Genomic DNA, 22,822 nt, shown 5'->3' with positions numbered 1-22,822 from the left:
TCCACGGACACGCCAGGGACGGAGCCGAAGATCTGCCGAGATGACTGTGACCCTGTGCCAACCCGGCGAGAACTGGGCGGTGCGAGTGGTGGTGTATGTTGGCAGGGGCAGGCCTCCCACAATTTCTTTCGAATCCACCCCTACATGAAGAAAGAGTCAACAATGGCCACAACTTACACGCATCACCTTCCTTATTGAGAGCCCGCTTCACAGAGAGGTTACATAACTTGCCCAAGGACGCAGAGCTCGGAGGCGGGGAAGACGGGTAGCCGTTGGTCCTCAAACCCAGGCTTTCCTGGCTCTAAGGCCCTGGCACCTTACGGTTTCCCAAGCTGTGTCACGTGCACACGTTTCTGGGTAGATCTTTAAATCGGGGTCTTTTTCAACTTGGGAAACACATCGAATTCTTGTCTTACTTCCTTTCTCTCGGCTGTACACACTCACAGTCTAGTGCCTCCTTCTCCCTTAAAACGATCACGTATTGCGCCTGGATAGAGGCTGTGGCTGACCGTCACCGTGACTTCTAGAACCCAGGCTCAGAGCTTTGCGCTCACAGCCTTGCACTCGCCTCTGGCCCCTTAAAGTATCAAACTTCAACGTTACAGAGAAGGGCAGCTGAAGGCACATCTGCCCCGCATCTACCAGCCCAGGCGGCGGGAGGCGGAGAGGGGTGGGGAGGAAGCCTCGCCCTGGGCTCCCGGGGTTGGGGTGAAGCGCTCCGGAGCCGTCGCTGCTGCGGGGTCGCAACTGCTCTTTGCCTCTGGCCTGCTGCCCAGGCCCCTGGGCTTGACTCCATCTGCAGCTAAATTCCGGGGCCAAACGAGCCTCCGGCCTTTCCCTAAGGTTCCTGCGGGTCCAGCGATCTGGACTTGAAGGGAAAAGGAGACCCACGCCCACGGCGTCTCCCTGCACAGTACCGGGGAGGGGATGGGGACTCAGTGTAAAGGCGGGATGAGCCCCATCCTCCCGAATCCCCCCAAACCAGGCCCCGGAATTCCGCACAAACCCCGCGGGGCTGGGACGGGTGGAGGGCTGCGGGCGGGGCCGGGGTTGCGGTGAAGGGCGAGCGCGGAGCGCGCGGGGCCCGACTCGGTCGCTCTCCGGCCGCGTAGCTGCCCCGCCAGCGGCGCGTGAGCAACTCTCGGGGAACATCGATTTGTCACCTCCCTTTAGGGACCCGGACCGGGAAATTTCCATTTTCTGTGCTGGGAGTAAGAAATGAAAGCGATCGAGCTCTTGCTATAATTTCTTCCATCTGTCCTTCTATCAAAGGCGTGGCGGGAGGGGCTCGGAAGACCCCGGGCTTTCGCGGGGTGGCTCGGGGCGCGCCCCTCTCGGGAGGCCGCCGCGCGGCAGCGGGGAGGGGTTTCGCGGTCCAGGAATGGCGACGGCGGAGGGGCCGCTTTCCCACCAAGGGCAGCTTCCCGGAGCTCACGGACCCCCTCACCCACGATCGCCGCGGGACCAGGCCGGCTGTGACCCTGTGGGCGCGGGGGGAGCCCCGAGACACTTTACATGGGCGCTTACTGCAAAAGTAGCAGGAAATCCTTTCTCCAGAGCGAGGGACAATGAACAAGAACTAAGGGGAATTCAAGTGGAAAAATCCGTGAATACAAGAACGACCCACAGCTGGAGCTGGGAGGTTTACGTTAAGCTCAGTGTGGTTCTTTCCCTCTCCGGGAAAAAGGCATTATTATTATTTTTCTCCAACAAGAGCTTGGAGAAACTTTCCCTCTAGGTGTGTTCTTTAACAAACTGATTCCGGCTGGACATTAGACTGTATTAGTTATTTTCTCCTGCAACATTCACCAAACTGGCCAAAGAATGAATTTTTTTTTTTTTTTTTTGTCTTTCCCCTTCCCCAAGACCGTTTAGGAGAGTAGAGCTATTTCTTTGAAGTTAAAAATGATTTTCCTTTCAAAAATTGTACATTTGTTAGGTTTTCAATTACATTCTTTTTAAAAAGTTTTTGTTTTTTTGTTGTTTTTTAAAGAACACTTGGTGTCCTTTAATAGACAGATGCTTGGGCATTCACTCTCACAGCTATACATACCGATGAACAATTATGAAGTCATTTCAAGCAATCTGCAGTTATGTTGAAGAGCATTTCTGGGCAAAAGCCCCAAACTAACTTTTCATTCTTTTTCAGGGTGACTTTATAAATTTCTCTGCATACACCCCTCTGTGGCTCAAAGGTTAGTCCACACCGTCCTAAAAAAGCTGTGAGCATCTCCACTACCTGCCCTTGATTGCTACTGTCCTCTCCCTGCAAGCCAGTGGAGGCTGGAGTGGGGGTGGAAGGTTTTAGAAATCTGGGTGTCCAAGGCAAGCAGCAGAGAATACCCAAATCTGGAGAGAAGCTACAAGAGGCTGACCAGCAAAGAGGGCCAGTGGGCAGGTTAAATAGGTCAGGTCAGCAGGGAGACCCGGCTGGCCCCAAGTACTTTCCCCTGTAACACACACTTTCCCCTTTATTTCCAAATTCTATCAGCTAGATATTTCCTTTAAAAAATATATATATATAGATGGCTAAGGGTTATATATGGCTAATCAGTTATTCATACCTTAGGACAAGATGGGCCAGTTACTCTGAGATAAGCTGTATCAAAGAAATAGACATTCGGTATAAAGGAAAAGAAGGGTGGGTAAGTTCCAAGCAGAGAGCAATTTGAGCCGTGTAGAGCCCGCTTGGGGAGGGTACCATTGGGGATTTGAGGGTAGCCTGACTAGACACCTGAGGGCTTGAGAAAGGATAGTATTGGCATGAGGGTGGAGAAGAAAGGGAAGGACAAGCATTCCAAGACAAACTGTCTTTCAACAATACTGAGCTGGTAGAGTGGGTCTCTAATCCAGGAAAGGAGAAGAAATTTCCATTCATGTTTATCTTGTAGCACAGGGTCTCTTACCCCTAGGACCCAGAATTGAGCCCAAACAATATTATATAATAACTGTGGATTAAATAGGTTTTTGTGGGCTAGTCTAGGTCAGGCACCAGAATAAATTTGGAGGGCCAAGAAGTTGTTTCACTTCCAAAGCTTCAGAACTTATGTTTACACAAATTCAGGGGTACCTTCACTTATTCTGCATTAACTCACTTCATTTAAAAACTACTTATGAATGAATGCTGGCATATTTTTGAAAAAAATACAAGACTTAAAATTCAAAGATAAATTACAATTTAAAATTGTAGCCAGAAAATACTTTGGGGGAAGAAAAACTGTTAATATGTCAATTGCTAGTTAACATTACTAGCATTTCTAGTATTACTCATTATTAACACTAATTGCTAATGTTAACTAATAATACACAATCTATGAGTATGTAGTCAACATCAGCTTTGCTATGGAAATATGCTCTCATATTTAACTAGTTCTTTTAACAAGTGTGAGTGCCTACTAGATGGAAAGTAGTGTTAATATCTTTTACTCATTTGACTGTAAACAAACACAATAATAACACAGAGTCAAATTGTTGAGATGGTTATAATACTGCAAACATATTTTACTGTATTTAATTTATACAAGTCTAATAAGTACGTAAGTGGTTAGGACCAAGTGGACTTTTATTGCCTGCAAGCTGTTACACTTAGTAGTAGGAGAATATGGTATTTTGACGACAGCACACTTACTACCCCACACTTTGGGATTTTTTATACTTGAAGGAAAAAATGTTCAGAATGGAACAAGACACAAGCCCATTGGATAATCTAGTCTATATTTGGGTTTGGCGATCCTTTAAGCCCAGGAAGACCAATTCAGAGTACTAAGAACCAAGGTTAAAGTTTTAACACACATCACAACAATGATAAATTAACTAGGAAACAAACCTTGCACGTAAATGATAAACTGTCAAGTACACACCATTTTAACAAGGGTACGTACAATAGAGCCAGCACAATGATGAAAAGTGGCTTATTCTCACAATGTTGTATCATGAGAAATACATATTTCACTTCACACAAGCGACATGACTTTGATGTAATTACAGAAAAAAAAGTCGAATCTTCTTTAAAAAAAAAAAAAGTTCATGTTCCAATCACAGTGCCAAAGATCATTTTAGATCAAGCTACACAAAAAAGGCTGATCTTCTTCAAAAAAATACTTGGCATTTTCTCTTTTAACTCTGCTTCAGGTTAACTTTTTAAAATGTAGAGTGAAATACAAGCATTTATATTTGGTCCAAACAATCAATGTCATTACAAGGACAGGTACAAAATAAAGAATGTCAAGGTCCTCCTTCCTTCTGCAGAGCTGCATTTTATTAGCCTTCTTCTTCTTCATCACTGTCTTTCATCGTGATGCCCTGAAGTCCTCCTCCTTCCGAAACAGAAGCTGTAGCCTCCTCTACTGTTAAACGTCTGTGCAGGGTGTCATAGGTCTTACTGTTCAGGGTGACTTCCAACACACCCTGCAATCGGAAGTCCCTATAGGTTTTCTAGAGGAAGGAGAGAGAATTTGCTTAGATCCCTTACGGATTATATGTCTGGATGTATTTGTGTATGTCTAAATGTATATATACTCAGTTGGCATTTCAGAAATGATCTTGGACAATTCACTAATGGATTCGGATTGTAGCTGCCCAGGCCAGTCATCCTGTTGGTGTAGGTTCTGGGGAGCAAATGAAATGAGAGACTTTTGATAGTGCTATTCAAACTAGAATCACTGAGTAGATCAAAATGTTGTGACTGTCAGATGACAAATGAGCTTTTTTTCCCCCAAATATTACTAACTGCACAGAATTTACTATTTGAATAACCTGTAACAAAGGTAAAATGATATGTACTTATGTACATTTTCAATATGAAGGAATTCTTAGTTTTTCAATTGAGGAGCCTTTATTTTAGTACTGAAAAATACGTTGCATTTTATAAAATGCATTAGGTTTTTGGGGGAGGTGTGCGGAGGGAAGAGGATTAATCCTATTAACACTAAAACAAGTTTGCATTTTCAGCGTTTGTGAATTATAAAGTTTATTTATATGCACACTGGGTAAAAATTTGTGTACACCTAAATGTCTGTATGAATTTTGCCCTTCTGAAATTGCCTTGGAATGTGAAGTGTTAAATTCTGGCGTTAAACTTCCATTGATGGGCTAATAAATCATATTTACTTTTTTTGGTGTGAAACAGTAAATTATTATTTGGTGTATTATGTGTCAAAAATAGAGCAAATATCATGTTATTGTTTATATAGTGATTCTTAAAAACAACAAGAATAACAACAAAACTCTGATTTCTGTGGCTCTTAAGATATGTAACCTATAAAACTTTCCTTATTTTATTTTTCTCCTGAAGTGAGACTTTCTTCACACATGAGTTTTTGATGACTAAACAAGGCTGGTATTTTATTATTGATTTTTAAAGTTGTAGAAAAAGTCTAGAGTTAGTTCAATGGGGAAACAAAGCACAAATGAAGATAGCTCATTCTGTAGAGGTACTTCTAAGGCCATTAAAATGCTAAACATCTTTAAAGATTTTTTTTTTTAACTGTCCTATGTTAGATTTAGAATACTAAACAGCCAGATGTCAATGGACTGGCCCAAAGTATCAATACATATCAATGTGCTGCTTTTTTGTTCTAAATGATTGCTAACAGTCACTTTTTTGGGGGTTTGCACTTAACAGATGAAAAAAGTCTAATAAAAAAAGGAATGTTGTACTTCCCAGCCCAAAATTACAACTCCAATAGCTGAAAATTAACATTAAGGGATGCCTGATTTCACTCAACACAGTTAGAAGGAAAATATAATATTCAAACAGCTCAGCTGAAGGTGCTTATTCACCTGAGGTAGGAAGTGCTGATGGATGGCATCTTAATCCCCTGGATATACACACCTGGTCTACAAACAGACTTCTGGGAAGGAACAGAACCATTACAAGGTAGTGGTGCCATTGGTGTTTTCACATTTTATCTTCCTGTCTTATATCATCTGACTTATGCCTTATGGTACCATTCAAGTTTCAGAAGTGATATTCACTTGTTATAAATAAAATGCATAAATAAAGTCCACCTCATGTCCAAAAAATAAACTGAATGGTGAGGAACACTATACTGTATCTGAGGTCAGTATCTCAACAGCAAGAAATATTTAGTGTTTTTTTTCTTAAATGACCCAAACTATTTAAATTTGATTATTTATTTATTTATTTATCTATTTATGGCTGCGTTGGGTCTTGGTGCTACGTGTGGGCTTTCTCTAGTTACGGTGAACGGGGGCTACTCTTTGTTGCAGTGTACGGGCTTCTCGTTGTGGTGGCTTCTCTCGTTGTGGAGCACAGGCTCTAGGCACACAGGCTTCTGTAGTTGTGGCACGTGGGCTCAGTAGTTGTGGCACATGGGCTTAGTTGCTCCGCGGCATGTGAGATCTTCCCGGACCAGGGCTTGAACCCGTGTCCCATGCACTGGCAGGCGGATTCTTAACCACTGTGTCACCAGGGTAGTCCTTTTAATTTAATTTTAATATTTTGTATTAAGACACATAAATCCCACCATCCTCATATTCTCTTTCTAAACCATTAAAGCTTATTATTACTAAGGTGATACTTTCACACCAAAACATATGGTAACTTGCATCAGAACCCATGAAGTAACTCTGTAAGGTAAATTTTGTCTGGAAAAATCTGGTAACTAGTATGCATGGTATTACTACCATAGAGGTTTCTGTTCAAGCCTCTAACACTCTGACAGTTAGGTTAAAAATATATCAAGCACAAAATATTCATCTACAGATAATACATCTGAAATAAAGTATTAGTGTTCCACTGACAATTATATACCAAGTTTGTGAGTCCCACTTTCTTATTTTATTGGAATGACTTTCCTTAGACTCAGCTTAAGTATCAGTAAGTTGGCCAGGACAGAGTTGTATTGTGGATTTGCAGCCTTAAAGGCTTTCTAATTTGTATAAACTTAAGACTCTGCTTCCTTACTTTATTAGTAAGCGATAAGCAGTTAGGGGCACTGCAGGGCAGGTACCCTTGCGATCTCTCTCTTTCTCTCTTTTTAGAATTCATAACATGTTACTGACACTTAGAGATCCTCTGTGGCTGCCAAGAAGGTCTGCTGGGCTCTTACTTAAGACAAGTGCCTGCCGCAGGGTGCTGCTCACTTGTCGTCTTTTCTCCTAGTAAAAGAGGCAGCTCATTTATGTCAACCGCTTTTAAATGTCAAACGGCCTCTAGGGAGAACAGAAATCCAGCAGTCATTTTGATTATTTGAGGATTCTATTTTTCCCTTCCCCAAATAAACCATCCTGATGTTTAAACTTTGTTAATTTCTTAGTCCTAAATCTTGTGTGAAAATCTTACTGCAATTTGTCTCTTCTTAGTGAGTAATGTCAATGAACCAACTGGCGTCTGAGTGTCTTTGTGGGGCAAAGTTGGCTATCATATCCATCTTGATGGCACCTGGGTCTCCGTGGGCACAGAAGAATGACAATGCTTCGAAGGACTAGGCTGCCGGGGTCCAGTGGCTCTCGGCTCGGCTCCCGGGTAGAATGCGCTACTCTGCTGTGACAGGCAGGTCCAGTCTAAGTGATGTGGATGGAAGGAAAGCCTACTCGGGGCCTGCGCAATTCTATACATGTGCTGGTTAATAGCTGCTTAAATTCACTGGAAAATGAACATTATAAGCATAGCCATATAGGCTCTGAAGAGTGACGAATCTATGTATGAAATTGGTTAAAGTCTGTTTATATTCAAAGTAGAAAAAAACCAATCAGAACACTGAAATTAATTCATCCTAATTTTCATCGTGAAAATAATCACTTTTAATTATTAAGTAAAGCCCTATGAGTTGATTAAATGTACCAGCTCAAGAAAGTATTGGCTGAGTTTGAGGACCTGCTTGCGACAAACAAAACATGGAAAGTCAAACATATACATGAAATTTAATTTCCTATTTATCAGTCTTGACTGTTGGTAGCCATAATGAAGACTATATTAAAATAAGATAAACTGACTGGCTTAGAATACAATGGAAATGTCACCCTATAATTAACAAAATTATTAATCATTTTTTCTGCTAAAATAGTCACTGGTGCTTGAACTGTTATGACTGTGAATACGAGAAGAGGAATAACTTTGAAATAAACAGATGATGGGCTAATAAAAAATGGAGATTCTTATTCTAAAAACAAAGAAAGAGCTTACCAATCTATCAGCTAATACCAATCAGCCGAGTATGTAATTTCTGACATCCTGAACACAGTAGACATTAGCTTGAAAATATCGCTGATCCTAAGGGGAACAAGCTAATCCCAATATCAGTCACAGTATAGACTGCAATCTTAACATGTACACATATTTAGAAGGTAAACACAGATTATTCTGATTCTCTTTTACAAAAAACAAACTTCAGTTGAAAGCTCTCCAAGTGACATTTATAGAAACAAGGAAGAAACCACGGAGGAACTAAAGCAAACATGAACGTATCATAATGTGTTTTCAGTTTCTTTGTAAAATAAATAACACCTGGTGAAAAGTGTTCTAGATCAAAGGTAGTCTGTCGATTGAAATGTAATGTTTTAGTGTGTTAAAATTAGTGGGTGACTAATTTTACTTGTTATTTATGACTAATCATGATTGTTATTACTGTGACATTATAGGTCTGGTTCTATGTTCCAGTAGATTTGCCAATTTCTGACTTTAGAACAGAACTTTCCTCTTGGTGGATCTTTCTATAACCTATGTGTCTGTGGCACAAAAGAATTCATATTCTAATGAGACTGCAGGAACTAAGAGAATGGTGGAAAATATTTTAATGTGGATAAAACTTTTAATGATGTGACACAGTGGTTCTTCTCAACCTTCATCTCTATCAGAATCCTCTGGGGAGCTTGTTCATGTACAGATGGCCAGGCCCCACTCTCAGACGCTCTGACTTAGTGAGTCTGGTGTGGAGCCGAAGAATTTGCATGTCTAACAAGTTCCCAGGTGATGCTGATAATGTTATATCAGGAATGACATTGTGAGAACCACTGTGTATGTGTGTGTGAGTACATATACACACATACCCACAAATACACACATATACATATATGTGTACTTGTAAATATACATATACACATATATAGGCATACACACATATATATAAATACATAAATGGTATACATATACCATTTGATAAATGGTACTAGAATGGAAGTAAAAGTCACTTATTTAAAGGAACAGCTGATTCACAAGAGCTTAGAGTTATGTTTTTTGCCATAATGTAGAATTTGTCTCAATTTTAAGAAAAAGTTATACCTGTGGTCAATTTTGTATTTCCACTGGAATTTGTAAGGTGTGAAAAATCATGTTGAATAATATATTACTTTAAAGCTCCTACTCACTCAATATAACATGCACGTGATTACATTTTCTCTTGAAAAGCAGAAGTCAAAATAGCCTCACTGAACTGATATAACATCTGTTAGTGGTTATGGATGGTCCCCGACACTCATACTGATCAGCTCTTACATATAAGAAGGGGCATGCTTCCAAAAGAATTCAGGCAGTGACAATGTTTTACTTTCATATCAGGATATAACAAAATAAAGGAGACTCTCCTTATCCTAGGGGCAAATATAATTCAAAAGCCCTCATAATAATATATTAATAAATATGAAGGAAATATATTAGGAGAAAACATTTCTATACCTAAGACAATTAATACAAAATTATTGTGGACCTACTACATTCAGGTAAATGTGCTAGGGGCTTTATGTATATATTATCTTCAAATATGATTACTTGATAACAAAATACTTTTAAGTTATTAATGCAAAAATGATAAATTTATGTTTATTTAGCAATCTAACTGAAAATGGAATAAACAGCAGCACACCATTGCTGAAAGTGATGTTTTTAAAGTACTTACATCCACTCAGGTATATGAAATACGATTTTCTTATATGTCAATATCTTGCCATTATCCTTTATAGCTTGCTGGGCAATTCACATCTAAACACATTTTGTTTACCTTCACAATCTTGATTAGTGTCTTCAGTTGGTAAATATGAAGCTGAAGGTCTAATCTATCAGCCAACCACACACAAATGACTTTCATGGAACTGCTGTACCATTGCTGGAAAGAAGGATGGGGGCGGGGGGGAGGAAAACAGAAAAGAAAACAACCTCTGCAGTATTCATTTAACAGATTCGGTAATGAGGGGGTAATGAAACACTCTGAAATGACCATAGATCAGCACTTGAAGTCAATAATGCTATAATTTCCTGTTAACAGAATTGTATGTTTTGCTAGAAAATCTGCTAAGTTGACCTAGGCTGTTCTTTACACGAATTAACATTACAGTCTTTTAGCTGTAACATATTCATGGGAAACTGTTTTTGCATTTGCAGCCTAGCGGCCTGCTTTGTAATTTGTAGGTAACAATGGGTACTAAATACATGTTATGGAACTGAATGGACTGCCAAGCAGCAGGAAAAAAACAGGTAAATTATTTTCAAAGGGAAATTTCCCATTAGCCTGTACGTTATGTAAAAATCAGAGTAGATGCCATCATGCACGTAGGCAATACCCAGAAATAGCATTTTAAAGGAGGGATGGCAAAAAACATCCACAGCTTACTAACCTCTAATCCCCAGTCACACCTTTATCTACTATCGGTTGTTAAGTATTTGCCAAGATGGTCTAAAACCACCTAAAATACAGATTTCAGATCTTAGGAAGGAACATTATCAGGATGAAATTCTTGTGTCTTATAAGAATCACAAAAACAGATGTCAGTTGACCAAATTATAAAAGAAAACAATCTGTTTCATTTTGCAAGTGCTTTTGGAAGGTTCATATCTTCTCTCCGTTTATTACAACTTTCTTGGTGGGAAAATTGAAATTCTTCTCTAATGTACTTTCCTGCTCCTATATAATGCCTGTGAGTATAGTAAAAGAAGAAATTTTGTTCCTATTTTCAAAAAGGGGCAATCTGCCGTTAGTGATGGCATTTTAAGGGATTCAGTACTTACAAGCCAGAGCCAGGTTTAGGTAATACTGTAAGAAAATAATGTAATAATGCTACTCATTCAGATAACTGTGAGAAATATCAATGTCCACGCAGCATTTAGGAAATGACAAAAGAGTTTTTGAAAGAGAAGGTATTTTGTGCCTTGCTTGTGTACACACAGTGACACTACAGATCACATATGTATGTGCATATGTTCTTAGGTGTTCAAACACAGAAAAAAATCTTAAAAGATATTTTTCTTCCATAATAAAGCAGTAAATACAAATTTCTAAAAGAAATCTCAAGTAATTCAAGTAAGTCTGAAATTCAGCTGGACTTGTATTTACTAACATTGTTCTAATAAAATTTAGTATAAGGAATGGTAGTTTAAGCATAATATAAAAATGAATTAGTTTAACATTTCATCAGACTTATTTCTATTAATTTGTTGGCATACTGGACATACATGCATAAAATGAGATAAGCTAATGAAAATGAATAACTGATTTACTGAATACTGTGATACTGAATGGATGAATGAACATTCAAGTTTTTAAAATGTGAGATGGGCTATGGTTGTTTAAAAAAAATATTATTCATGTACCCAGTTTTGCTTTTTCCTAATGATTACTTTCCTAATTTTCAGGACATGTAAAAGTATCAGAAATAAGTTTTATAAAATGAGATACTCCTAAATTCTTAAAAAATAAACTGCTAAAAAATTCAGTACTTCAGCTGACATAGTAAATCTTAATAGATTAGTATCTGATATTTAAATTCTATACTTCCTTATTTCAAGTTATAGCCTCAACTACTTGAGTTCTATTTTAATGCAGGTAAACACTCATAGGTATTGGTTCTATTGAATATGAGTATACTGAATTAACACCCTCACTCCCAGCCCACCCTCCAAGTAACTTGAAAACTAAAATGTAGTCATAATGGTTATGACTCTTAAATTATAGTGCTTCTTCAAGGAATAATTTTTTTTTTAGTTTGGGGGACAAAATACGATACATTGTACAAAGTTTATAACATACAAGTTAATCGGGCTGTTAGACTGTAAAGTTACTATATATATGGGAAGTTGCATGAATCTGAGGTAAATGAAAATACTTTCTTAAAATTACTCCATATGCATCTTACGTTCTTAAAAAATCCTTAGGTAATTTAAAACTAATGTAATTTCATTTTTCCATTACATATGAGTGATACTTATGATTAAGTGATAATTGAAAGGACATCTAACATAACACAGAAATTTATTATTAATATAACTTCTTTAACACAATGCCAAAATTATAATTTTAAAGAAGAATAATTTGGGAATAAAATGATCTAAAGTTAACTATAGAAACAGAGAAAAAGAACTAATGTTAATAAAGTGCTTAAGCTACTTCATCATTATCTTACTTTAAAGGCAAACAAATTATTCTACAAGGAACATTCTATAAGAAAAATTATTCCATCTGCTAATCATGCATACTTTTTGGTTCCAAAGTCAAAGCATTTTGAAGAATTTCAGCTAAATCAAGCAAATGATGAAGAGAAATCAATAGCTTAGCTTAGAGTTTATGTTGCTATGAAGAATAAGCTAACAAACAAAAAACCTTACTAGGACTGCTTCTTTCTTATATATGGTGACACACACACACACACACACACACACACACACACCAAACAGACAAAACCACCAAACAGAAATCACTAGCATTTTCCTATTTCTGGTGCTGGAATGGATATGTTTTTCTTCTGGGTGGAGGACCATAGATTCCATTTTTTTCATCTTGAGAAAAAAGTCAAAGGTAAGTTAGCGTCATTCCCCCCACCCCACCAAACCAAAGCAAACCAAACCACCCTCCAAAGCAAAGAAAAAAAAATGTGAAAGGGGTGAATGTGCAGTGAAGTGTGACTGTTAGAAAATGTGCTTTCATTTTGGAAAAGTTAATTTTATAAAGCAACTTGTTTGACTATTCACTTTTCCTTTCAGGGGATGACAACGAAGGGGCGCTGGAGCTTGCACTCAAGTCGTGGGTATGGCACTACTGCTTTATTCCCTGCTTGGTCTACTTAAGAATAAAGCAGTTAGTGTATATTCTACACTTTTTCTCTCCATCAATCCATGCCAGCAGCCTACCACTTTAACAAAATATATGTTTTTTTTTTTTCTTTTTTGTGGTTCATTCAACTCCTGTAAGGGCATGCCTTACTCACTTCATTTTCTTGAGATATCTCTTTTAAAGCAAAAAGAAAAGAAAAGGAAAGGCTAGGGTTGACTCTGTGAGACCCCTGTATTTATTCACACTTATTGTGCATGACTGTAGACTGGTAAATCATATTAGCAGCCCGTCTCCCCATCAAGCTGCTACTTGCTTTCCAGCCCTGGAAGGTTCAACAAATCAACAGGAGCACGGGGAAGGAAACAGACATTCAGTCTAATCTAGTGTTTAAGGTGAAGTTTTCAAACCCAATCTAAGAAGATCTTTAGAGCAAGCAACAAGCTGAAGGGCTCAGAAGGTGGTTATTGACAATGAAAGAGTGTTGAAATATTGAGAAGCGCAGCACTTGTGCATTTTTAATAACAAGAGGGTCAACAAGGACACAGCTCCCTCAGTGCCAGGAGTTGCATGATATGGAAATTGCCACACCAGGGCTATAACGCTTTTGCAGTTCATCAGCTTTCTTAAACAGTTCATCAGCTTTCTTAAACACCCTGAACCCCCTACAGTGGACCCTTAGTCTTGAATTAACAACGAAAGCAATTGAAAGAGGGTGCATTCTGAATGGCTGGCATTGATCCCCCAACTGTGTCGGCACTGCTACAGGCCCTGAAAAACTCTCTCCATTGTCAATAGAAATTGACAAAACCTCCTCTCCTAAATAGTGCCGCTGAGCCGGCGGGATCCACGCAGCTGTAAAGGCTCTGCTCTCGGGGCCTGGGAGCACTAACAATGGAACAAGCATGAGCTCTTGTCAGGCCCAGACTCGGCAATTTTCTAACAAGGATTAAGTTGTTTCTCGGCAGTGCTGGTGAAAGAGATTTAGCAACATTACCGTGCTTTCTTCATGCCAGTTAAGAGAAGTAGTTAAGGAATTTCATTATTCTGTTGACTAGTGGAAATACAAAACAAATATATTAAATATGCACGGCTCCCTTTGCTGCCTAATTTATAACATTTTGAGGAGGATTCAGTTAAATATAACACTCATTGCCTGGAAACAGGCGCTTCGCCTTTATTTTGGATAGTTTATTTTTTTTAAAAAGTCCAGCTGCTTGCCACCTGGAATGAGGTCTCAATACATACTAATGCACAATGTCTTTCAGACCTTCTGGGGCTGATATTCCTAAATCTTGAATCACAGGACCACATAGGGTTCATATATTGCGGGCTTCAAGCAAATGATTTCTGTCAGAATGTGGCTTCTGATGATGATTGGCAGGGTAAAAATAGTTGCTTTGCTGGGGAACAAATCTGTGATATATTTCTGCTTTAAGTGTTCAGCTTTTTATTGATTATGAACTTGGTACTAACTAGCTGATATATTTTCATTCTTCTCCAGCTAGGCTCGTCTCAATGGGTGAACAACGAGGAAAAAAAAAACACAAAAAAAACAAAACCAACACTTTTTAGTGCCCCCAGATATGAAATGGCTACGTTTCCCACAGTATGTGTGCATTTCTTCATTTATTTCAAGAGAAGTGATAGTTTTACCAGAGTCAAGTCACCGTGTTGAATGAAATACCATCTAGAAAAATCTCATCTTAGGAAATATGTGCCTTTTTAAATGTTAAGTTGAATTGGATTAAAAGAATAATAGTTTTGAAAAGCTTGATAAATATAAAGCATCCTTTAGGATTCATTCGTGGCTTTAGAGGGCAACAAATTATTTAGAAATGTTAATGCCCTACAGTTTCACCAGTACATTAAAAAGTAAATAGAAATGTTTCTTATACATGGAGTGTTCCTTTTGTTCAATAGTACATCTGTTTAATATAATAATCCGTGGTCACTTCCCATTTCTAGGCATATTAAAATGCAGATCTATTATTAACAGTACATTGATATAATAATACCAACATTTCCACCCTCTATTCAAGGTAACCCACTGAAATGATTATATTCGGTTTCCACAAAACAGACGCTCCAAACACCAAGCATTTTGAAAGTTTAAGTGTGAATTTTGTGTTGGCTTGGAATAGGATTAAAGGCTATATTTAAGGAAAACTGAAACCCAGTCTATTAGGTTAAGAATACAGGAAGTGTTCAACCAACCTACATCTATCAACCAGCTAGCCCCAGAGGGCACGCAGGAAGAGGGAAACAGAGACTTGCATCTGGACATGGAGGCTGAGGGCTGGCCGTGAACACAGCAGAGAATAACATCGACACAGAAGCTGCAGGGCCGCAGTGCCGACCCCTGTGATGCGACTATTGCTTGACTGAGGCTGTTCACTTGCTTTCTCTATGCCTCAGTTTTCTCATCTGTGATATGAAGGACAGATTATATGAACTAGCTTTAAAATAAGATTTTTATGCTCTCCAGAAATACTATGAGATTAGATTTGACTGTCAAAGGAAGGAGCATGATTAGAAGCAATATAGCTTGTGATTCTCCTAAAAGAAGGGAAAAGCCAAATTGTTTTTTTTTAATGCTACTTAAATATAGCTTTTTTCATCCAAATATTCAAGCCTAGGATTCCAGAAGTTTCTATTACCTGTTATTTTTGTTTTAAATTGATTCATTTTGGCCTTTAAATGAAGTACGGACATATTATAAAACATGAAACAATAAAGTATAATGAGGAATAAATGAAACTTATTAAGAACTGTGAAGTATTCTTATGATTTTATACCAACAGTTATATCCAATATATTATATTATATTATATAATAATAATACTCTGATTATAAAGGCATCTGCTGTTTTAAAAAATCCTCCATGGGAAGTTCAAGTGCATCAGTTAATTTTCATTGATTCTTAAACAACCTTGATGACGTGGTTATTATTCCTATTTTGCATGGAACTGAGCTCACGTAGGTAGAAAACTGAGTTTAGATTAAGCAATTTACTTAAGTTTATATAAGTGGCAAGGTTAAGATTCATCTTATATCTATGCTCCAGAGTCCGTGCTCATGACGACTAGGTTATTCCATTTCCTTCTATGAAACAGTCTGTTCCATCAATGAAGTCTCTGATTTTTTAAGAGTAGTTTGATGCTTGTAGCAAACAACTAAGAAAACGACTCTACCATTCCTGGTGGTTCCTGATAGTTATCATAACACAGGATTGTGAAGTAATACAGGAGATGCTTGTTGTTTCAAAGAAGTCCATCATATTTTCTTGCAAGTTACTGTAATCTGCATTTCCAAAGGTATTTGTACACCTGATAATGTAATTACATAACGTAATCAGTTTTTGGAAGAACCACACTCTGTTAGGGTAACCAACCAAATGGTTCTTGTGCTATGCATTTCCCATGTGTTTCCTTCTTAAGTTGTTTTAAAGTGCCATATACCCTAATGCTTAGGAATACTGGGAAGAATTTTTTTTCACTGCAAACAAAACAAAGCAATGTGGAAAGAAGATACTTAGTTCATTCATGAGGGGACTCGATCTATATGTGCAGTTTTCCTCATCTTCTTTTTTTAAATACAGAACAAAGAATAACTTGATTCATGTCTTTTTCCCTCCATATTCAATAAACTCACATTCAGGGAGATTTTTCATTTCTTATCTCTATGAGGGAAGTCTGCAAAGGAGAGTTCATGAGCACCATGATGTCTGTTAAGAAAGGGAAAATGTAAAAAGTACTAACATGGGAGGTTTGGCATATAGTAGGTACCTAATAAATGCTTGTTGAATGCTGAAAAATCTTTCCTGCTCTGAAGTTCAGTACTTTTTTTTCCCCATTCCTTTTCTTTTAAAAAATGCATGAATATAATAACCAAGACACTTCCAAGATGCATTCAATCCTCTTCAGGTATAAAATAGGATAAGTTACATAACAGGGTAAGTTCCACAAATTGGGGGTTTTGCAAAGCTCTTTTCCACTCACTACTATTTCATTAACCCCAAATTTCCTTCCTTCCAAAATATCCTGAAAGTAATATTATTAAACTAGCCTACCTATTCTCACACTAGACAAAGAACATTAAATCAATACTATTCTTCATATTCATTATCATCAAGTAGGCAAGTGCCTTTGTAAATTTATTCTGTGGTTCTTTCCTTGGTGCTTAAAAAGATTAGTGATTACAAGTGGAAAACTTCAGATCATCAGTTGTTCCCCCTTTCGCCTACTTATTGACAAATGATGGAACGCATACTGGTTTGGCTAATCTTTTGACTAATCATGGTTTGGTTGAACTCAGTGGTCAACCCAGTTATAATGGTGTGTGCACCAGTTCGGGGTGCAGACATAGACTATGAATGATTTATTTGGGCATATGACCTGTTCATCTGGTTGAATGACTCATCTTAAGTACTATATATAAAAGTCTGGTCGATATTGCATTTAAATCAATAATGTAGGATCTGGATAAAAATAAATTAGACTATTAAATGGTACAAGTTTGAGATAAAACCTAGGTCTGAGAATTAATGGTTAGCAAGTCTTTCTGCTTCAGTTTCCTCATAAAAAATAGGGAACAATTATTCCGAAGTCCCTTTTCCAGAGTGTTGTAAGTACTGGGATAAATAGCTACCTTCCGGTCTCTGACTCATGGTGCACTCCCACAGGACCTGAATGACCTGTTGATCTGCTAGATGTTGGGTTTCTCTATATCTATGGTTTTTGGGCATGCCAATCCCTCTGTCTGGACTTTTATTCCCATGTACGTTTCATTGGCCAGATTCACGTTGACCTTTAAGACTCAGTTCAACTATCATTTCTGCTATGAAGCCAACACTATCTCTTACCAGGTAGACTTAGATGCTCCTGTATTTCCTGCTCCTAGAACTCTGTACAGGTGTCTATAAAAATACTGCACAATGTGCCCTATGTCTGCCTCACCAGGCTGTGAGCATCCATAAGGCAGAAACCAAGTCTTTTTATTGATATCTTCAGCCCTTAGCAGAACGTCTGGCACATGACATGCATTACATATCTGTTGAAGGACTGAATGCTTTTAAATATTTGGAAATATAAACTGTTACGTATATAATAGTGGCAGGGCAGCTTTTCAACAGAAAAAAAGATAAAAGAATATCAGAGCCAGAGGAACTGTTGACTTGAATTACATGTTTCATTAATAGCAAAATAATTTAATGCATGCTAAAGTTGTAGACATCATCAAAAAGTAAACAACTGCATCTGGCTAAAGAAATTTAACATAGAACTGAAAATGTGACAGTCTAATTTCGTTTTAAGTGATGAATTAAGTAAAGGAGAAAGTACTGTAAACTAACAAACCCCCATGTCTATGTACATATATGAGTGTCCACATATATACTCTTATACACAAAGATACAATAACATTATGTGCTCAGAGGTTGATGTGCTCAGCTCCTGGATTGGCCCTTAAGAGTCTGTCACGCATGCAGTGAGCTGCCCCTCCAGCATATGCTCAGGGGTGTTGGTAGCTATTCCTGGGGGGGTATCTGAGGCTGTGGGGCATCTCTGGTGTAGGGATGGCAGCGCTGCCTGTGCATTTACGCCAAGAAGTGACATGTCCTGGGTGCTTTCAATGCTTGTTGGTTTTGTGAGAGGTGTTAAAAAAAAAAGGGGAGAAACATCATTGGTGTGGCACTATTGACTTGAGTCTGAGGCAACATGAGAGCTCTCCTGGGAGCTGGTATAAGCCCGGCTTTTGAGCAAAGAACCCATGAAGGGTAGAGGGGGAGAGCGTGCCCTTGTTGTACTGTCACGGCATTTGATACTGCAGGCACTAGAGCTAGGTACAACCCTTGCATTGGCCCTACATTCTGGCAAGTTTCCAATCATCCACTTGCAACAGAGAGAAATAAATAAACGTCATATTTAGATAATCGCTATCATCTATTTTGAAAGGGTACTAAATTTTAATTCTCCATAGTACATGCATTTGGAAAAAATCTATTAATGTCTATTCAATAGATGAAAATATGAAACATTTTAATGTAGAAATTAACAACTTTTTCAGAAGACCCACTTGGCCGGAAGAATGTAAGCTCCCTTAGGGCAGGAACTTGGTGTATCTTATCTAACATTGTGTTCTCAGCCTCTAGCAGTGTGTGGCCTCTAGAAAATAAATACTGGTTGTATGAATAAATAATAAGAGGGGTTTTGATTTCCTATTTTAATTAAAATCCTACCGAGTCATTGTGACAGAGATACCCAACTATGTGGGAGAAAACTAATGCCTAACCTTTTTTTTTCTTTTTTTGGCTGCACAGCATGTGGGATCTTAGTTTCCCAACTAGGGATTGAACCAGTGCCCCCTGCAGTGGAAGTGCAGAGTCTTAACCACTGGACCATCAGGGAAGTCCCAATGCCTAACCTTTTAATCCCAACATTCACCACCATTCCTTGCACATCCTATTTGAAGGATGAATTGGATTTGTTTTCTAGATCTTATGCATCCAAAACGTCAAATGAATGACCATCCTACATCAATAAACATATACATTTTTATCTGTATAATATAGGCAGTAAGAGGAAAGTCAACAAGAAATATGGGGAGTATATGGGACCAAATTTATAAGGATCAGTAGAGCAAAAGTATGGGAAAGTTATCCATGAGAATGCATAAATAGGAATATGCCTTGAAAAAAATCTTGTTCAGCCACATTCAAATACTGCATCCTATTCCTGACTCTAAACCCTAAGCATGACCGAGAACATTTTGAGAAGTTTCAAAGGACAGCCACAAAGATGATTAAAGGGCTAGAAAAGGGGCCTATGAAGAGAAGTTTAGTAAATAGGGATTATTTATCCTGGAGTAGACAAGTATGACAGGCGCCTTAATAACAGTCTTTATATATAGGAAGGATTATTCCCTAGAGATGCTGGCTACCTGCTTTTTGTTCTCCACTGAGAGGAAAAAGGGAAATGGGTTTAAAAAACAGCATGAAGAATTTTGGTGACATAGGGGTTAGAACTTGCTTCATTTCAAACAAAACATTTTGCCCATATTAAGAGAGCAAAATTTAGATGGTCTCTTAATTAGGGCTGGGCTGCGATCAAGAAATTGAGGGCTCTCTGGAGTTTAGGTATTTATAAGTACCTGTGAAAATTGTTCTTTTATAGAGCTTCCTTTCAATGCATTCAATAAACACATGGTTTTGCCACAATGATGTTGGTTTACTACAATAGTCGTTTCCTTACATGGATTTTTATTTTTATTTTTTTTTTGGTTGGACGTAGTCAATAGTGGCAATCTGGCTGCCACTGCTGTGCCCACTTGTGAATGGCGCTGACCATGTAGATGGGGCTGCATGGAAAGCTTGCAGAGGGAGTGTCTGACAGAGGAGGAGTTCAAAAGGCTACCACAGAAAATGGCTTTAAAGCCATGTGTCATTTGCTTATGGAGTTAGGTTTGAAGAGAAGAACGGTAGCTATCATTTCCATGAAAACATCACACTGGTCAACTGAAAGAGATGCTGGTCTCAGGGGAGTCCTGGGTATTTTCATTAATAAGTCACTGGTTGCCAGATGCAGTGCAAGCATGCAAACCACCGAGGAAAAGCCAGGCTCTGTGTGGAGAAGTCAGAGTTTTCAGACCCTATTATATGTGAAGGCAGCATGAAATCAATACTAAATAACTTTTGAAATGCTCAACATGTTGCTTGTAATTATTTCAACTATCTTCGATAAAATCAGGAGGGAGAATATTCTAATTTCTTCCATGACTATTAAGTCACTGTTACCGGCTTGGGTGAATGAAAGCAAATGCATATTTATGCGTTCGGTGTTAAGAAAAATTTCTCGATGAAAATGCAAGTTTTGACATTTTCCATTCATCAGAGAGAGTTTTACCATTGCTAAGAGATTTTAGGTGATCAACCACAATTTTTTTTTTTCCTATTCAAACAAAACCCTCAGATCAGTTCACACGTGAGTTTTTTTTGTTTTTTGTTTTTTTTAAAATTCTGAGCACAATTAAAGGTGAGTTAAGGCTCTGGTGGAAATCTAAAGAGCATCAGCAAATCTGAGCACTGCTCAGCTTTTGAATTGCTTTTCTACTTCTCAGTTCTTTTAAATGGTTTTCTATGGCAGGAACATTTTTCTTAATTAGTCACAGCTAATTAGTGTTCGGGCGTAGACAAGTAATCAGAAATGTCAGAGCTGCAAGGCTACATCTCCCTAATCCTTTGATAATAATTTAGCCTCCTGGGAGGGCCCCAAGCTGCGGTAAGTAGTGACTGACAATAAGGCAAAATTAGGTGGGCAGCAGACCATTAGGATAGAAAAATAAAAAGCACTACCCGATCCTGCTGAGCACCATCAGGCAACTAACTGCACTGCCAGATGAGGTGCCTGTTTAAGCCTGTGTTGTTAATTAGCTGATTCTACCAGACCTGCCACATATGTCCAGGTGCCTCACGCAAAGACGTGTATTTCTGGGCAAGTGCCAAATGACAATTGCGTCCCGTGATCACATTTCAAGAATCTAAGGAAGAAGTCCACATATTTCTGGGAGATCCTTTTGAATTATTAAAGAAATAAGATCAACAAGCTACAATACATTTTCTTGTTGAGTTTCTTTTAGGCAATTAGGCACGCATATCTCAAGTTTCTCAGGTCTTAATTCACCAACAGCTTAGATTCAAATGAGGGCCTTTGGCCGCAGAGCCGTGTCTGGACTTGCCAAAGGTATTTTGGCACACACCATACATCAAAAGTAGATCCTTTCATAAATCCTTACACCTACAAATGATAACATGAAAATAAGGATTATTAACCAAAATGAACGAGACAGCTGTAATTTGAGAGCAGAGGTTTTGAAGAGAAACAAACTTTGAGGGGGAAAAAAGAAAACAGCTAAGGAGCAAGCTCTGTATGGCATTTATTAAGGCAGACATGACCATATACAGAACAAGTCTGACTACAACTGTCTTAAAAGACGTCAAACAACTTCAATGGGAGTCCGTATACTGTGGGTAAAACAAAGCAGGAATATATATAATGAAAATAAAAAACACCACCTGGAAAACAATGTGTTAAAGCAGCTAAATAAGACATTGTTCAAATGTAGGAGATGTGAGATGCTGGTCCTATAACACAAGTAAGAAACAGATAGTTAAACTTCTTATCTACCTTTAGTGCACGGTGTGGCCCAGGGTACACAATCTAACAGTGGGTAGAAATAAATGATCTCAAATAGTCTCAAGTACATCACTGAGCTTCTATCATCCATCTTTTCTAGTGATGGAAAAGGAAAATAATGGAATGACATGAGAGTGATGGTAACATTTAATTTTGAGTGTTGATAGGGAAATCATGATTGGGCATAATGTGCCAAAGTTAATGCTTTATATTTGACTTCTTTTTACATAGGGACAAAACCAAAAAGGAAATACTCTGTAACGGGAATCTATACTAATTTAGGCAGGTATATAACAACTTGTTCGTCATTTGAAAGTGAAAGATCATTGAAAAGATGAAAAGTGCTATTTTTAAATTGACATTCACATATAAGAGAATATATCTAGAATATCATGGAATGATAAGAAATGCAAGAAGGCAAAGAAGTCTTCTTAACGGATCTTAATGGGTTCCAGACTGCGTTTCTAATAATGAGGTTGATGACATACACAAAGAAATTCATCCAAGGAATATGACTGAAAAAGTAGATTGTCAGTTCTAAATATATCCTACTATCTAGCAGCCATTCTTACCCATGTCCTATTGATGTCATGTATTCTTGGGAAACCAACATGGTAAATTTAATTTTTAAAT

General features: G+C 38.2%; 1 protein-coding gene across 22 annotated transcripts in view; it reads right to left on the bottom strand.

Moving 5' to 3' along the window:
* Positions 1 to 3,471: 3,471 nt before the first annotated feature.
* CADPS2 (calcium dependent secretion activator 2) overlaps positions 3,472 to 22,822 on the bottom strand; it is a 539,668-nt gene continuing 520,317 nt past the window's right edge. For 21 of the 22 annotated variants that reach the window (XM_036862864.1, XM_036862867.1, XM_036862870.1 and 18 more), the window contains 2 exons: positions 9,960 to 10,064; positions 3,472 to 4,434 (listed from right to left, as the gene is read on the bottom strand). In XM_036862864.1, the coding sequence (XP_036718759.1) occupies positions 4,261 to 4,434; positions 9,960 to 10,064 (279 nt within the window). In that variant the 3' untranslated portion in view covers positions 3,472 to 4,260. The remainder of the gene's footprint in view (positions 4,435 to 9,959; positions 10,065 to 22,822) is intronic. The other variant, XM_036862874.1, reaches the window with a different exon arrangement.

Source organism: Balaenoptera musculus, chromosome 9 (assembly GCF_009873245.2).
Source record: "Balaenoptera musculus isolate JJ_BM4_2016_0621 chromosome 9, mBalMus1.pri.v3, whole genome shotgun sequence".
Taxonomy (NCBI): Eukaryota; Metazoa; Chordata; class Mammalia; order Artiodactyla; family Balaenopteridae; genus Balaenoptera; species Balaenoptera musculus.
This window is presented reverse-complemented; position numbering and strand designations above follow the sequence as displayed.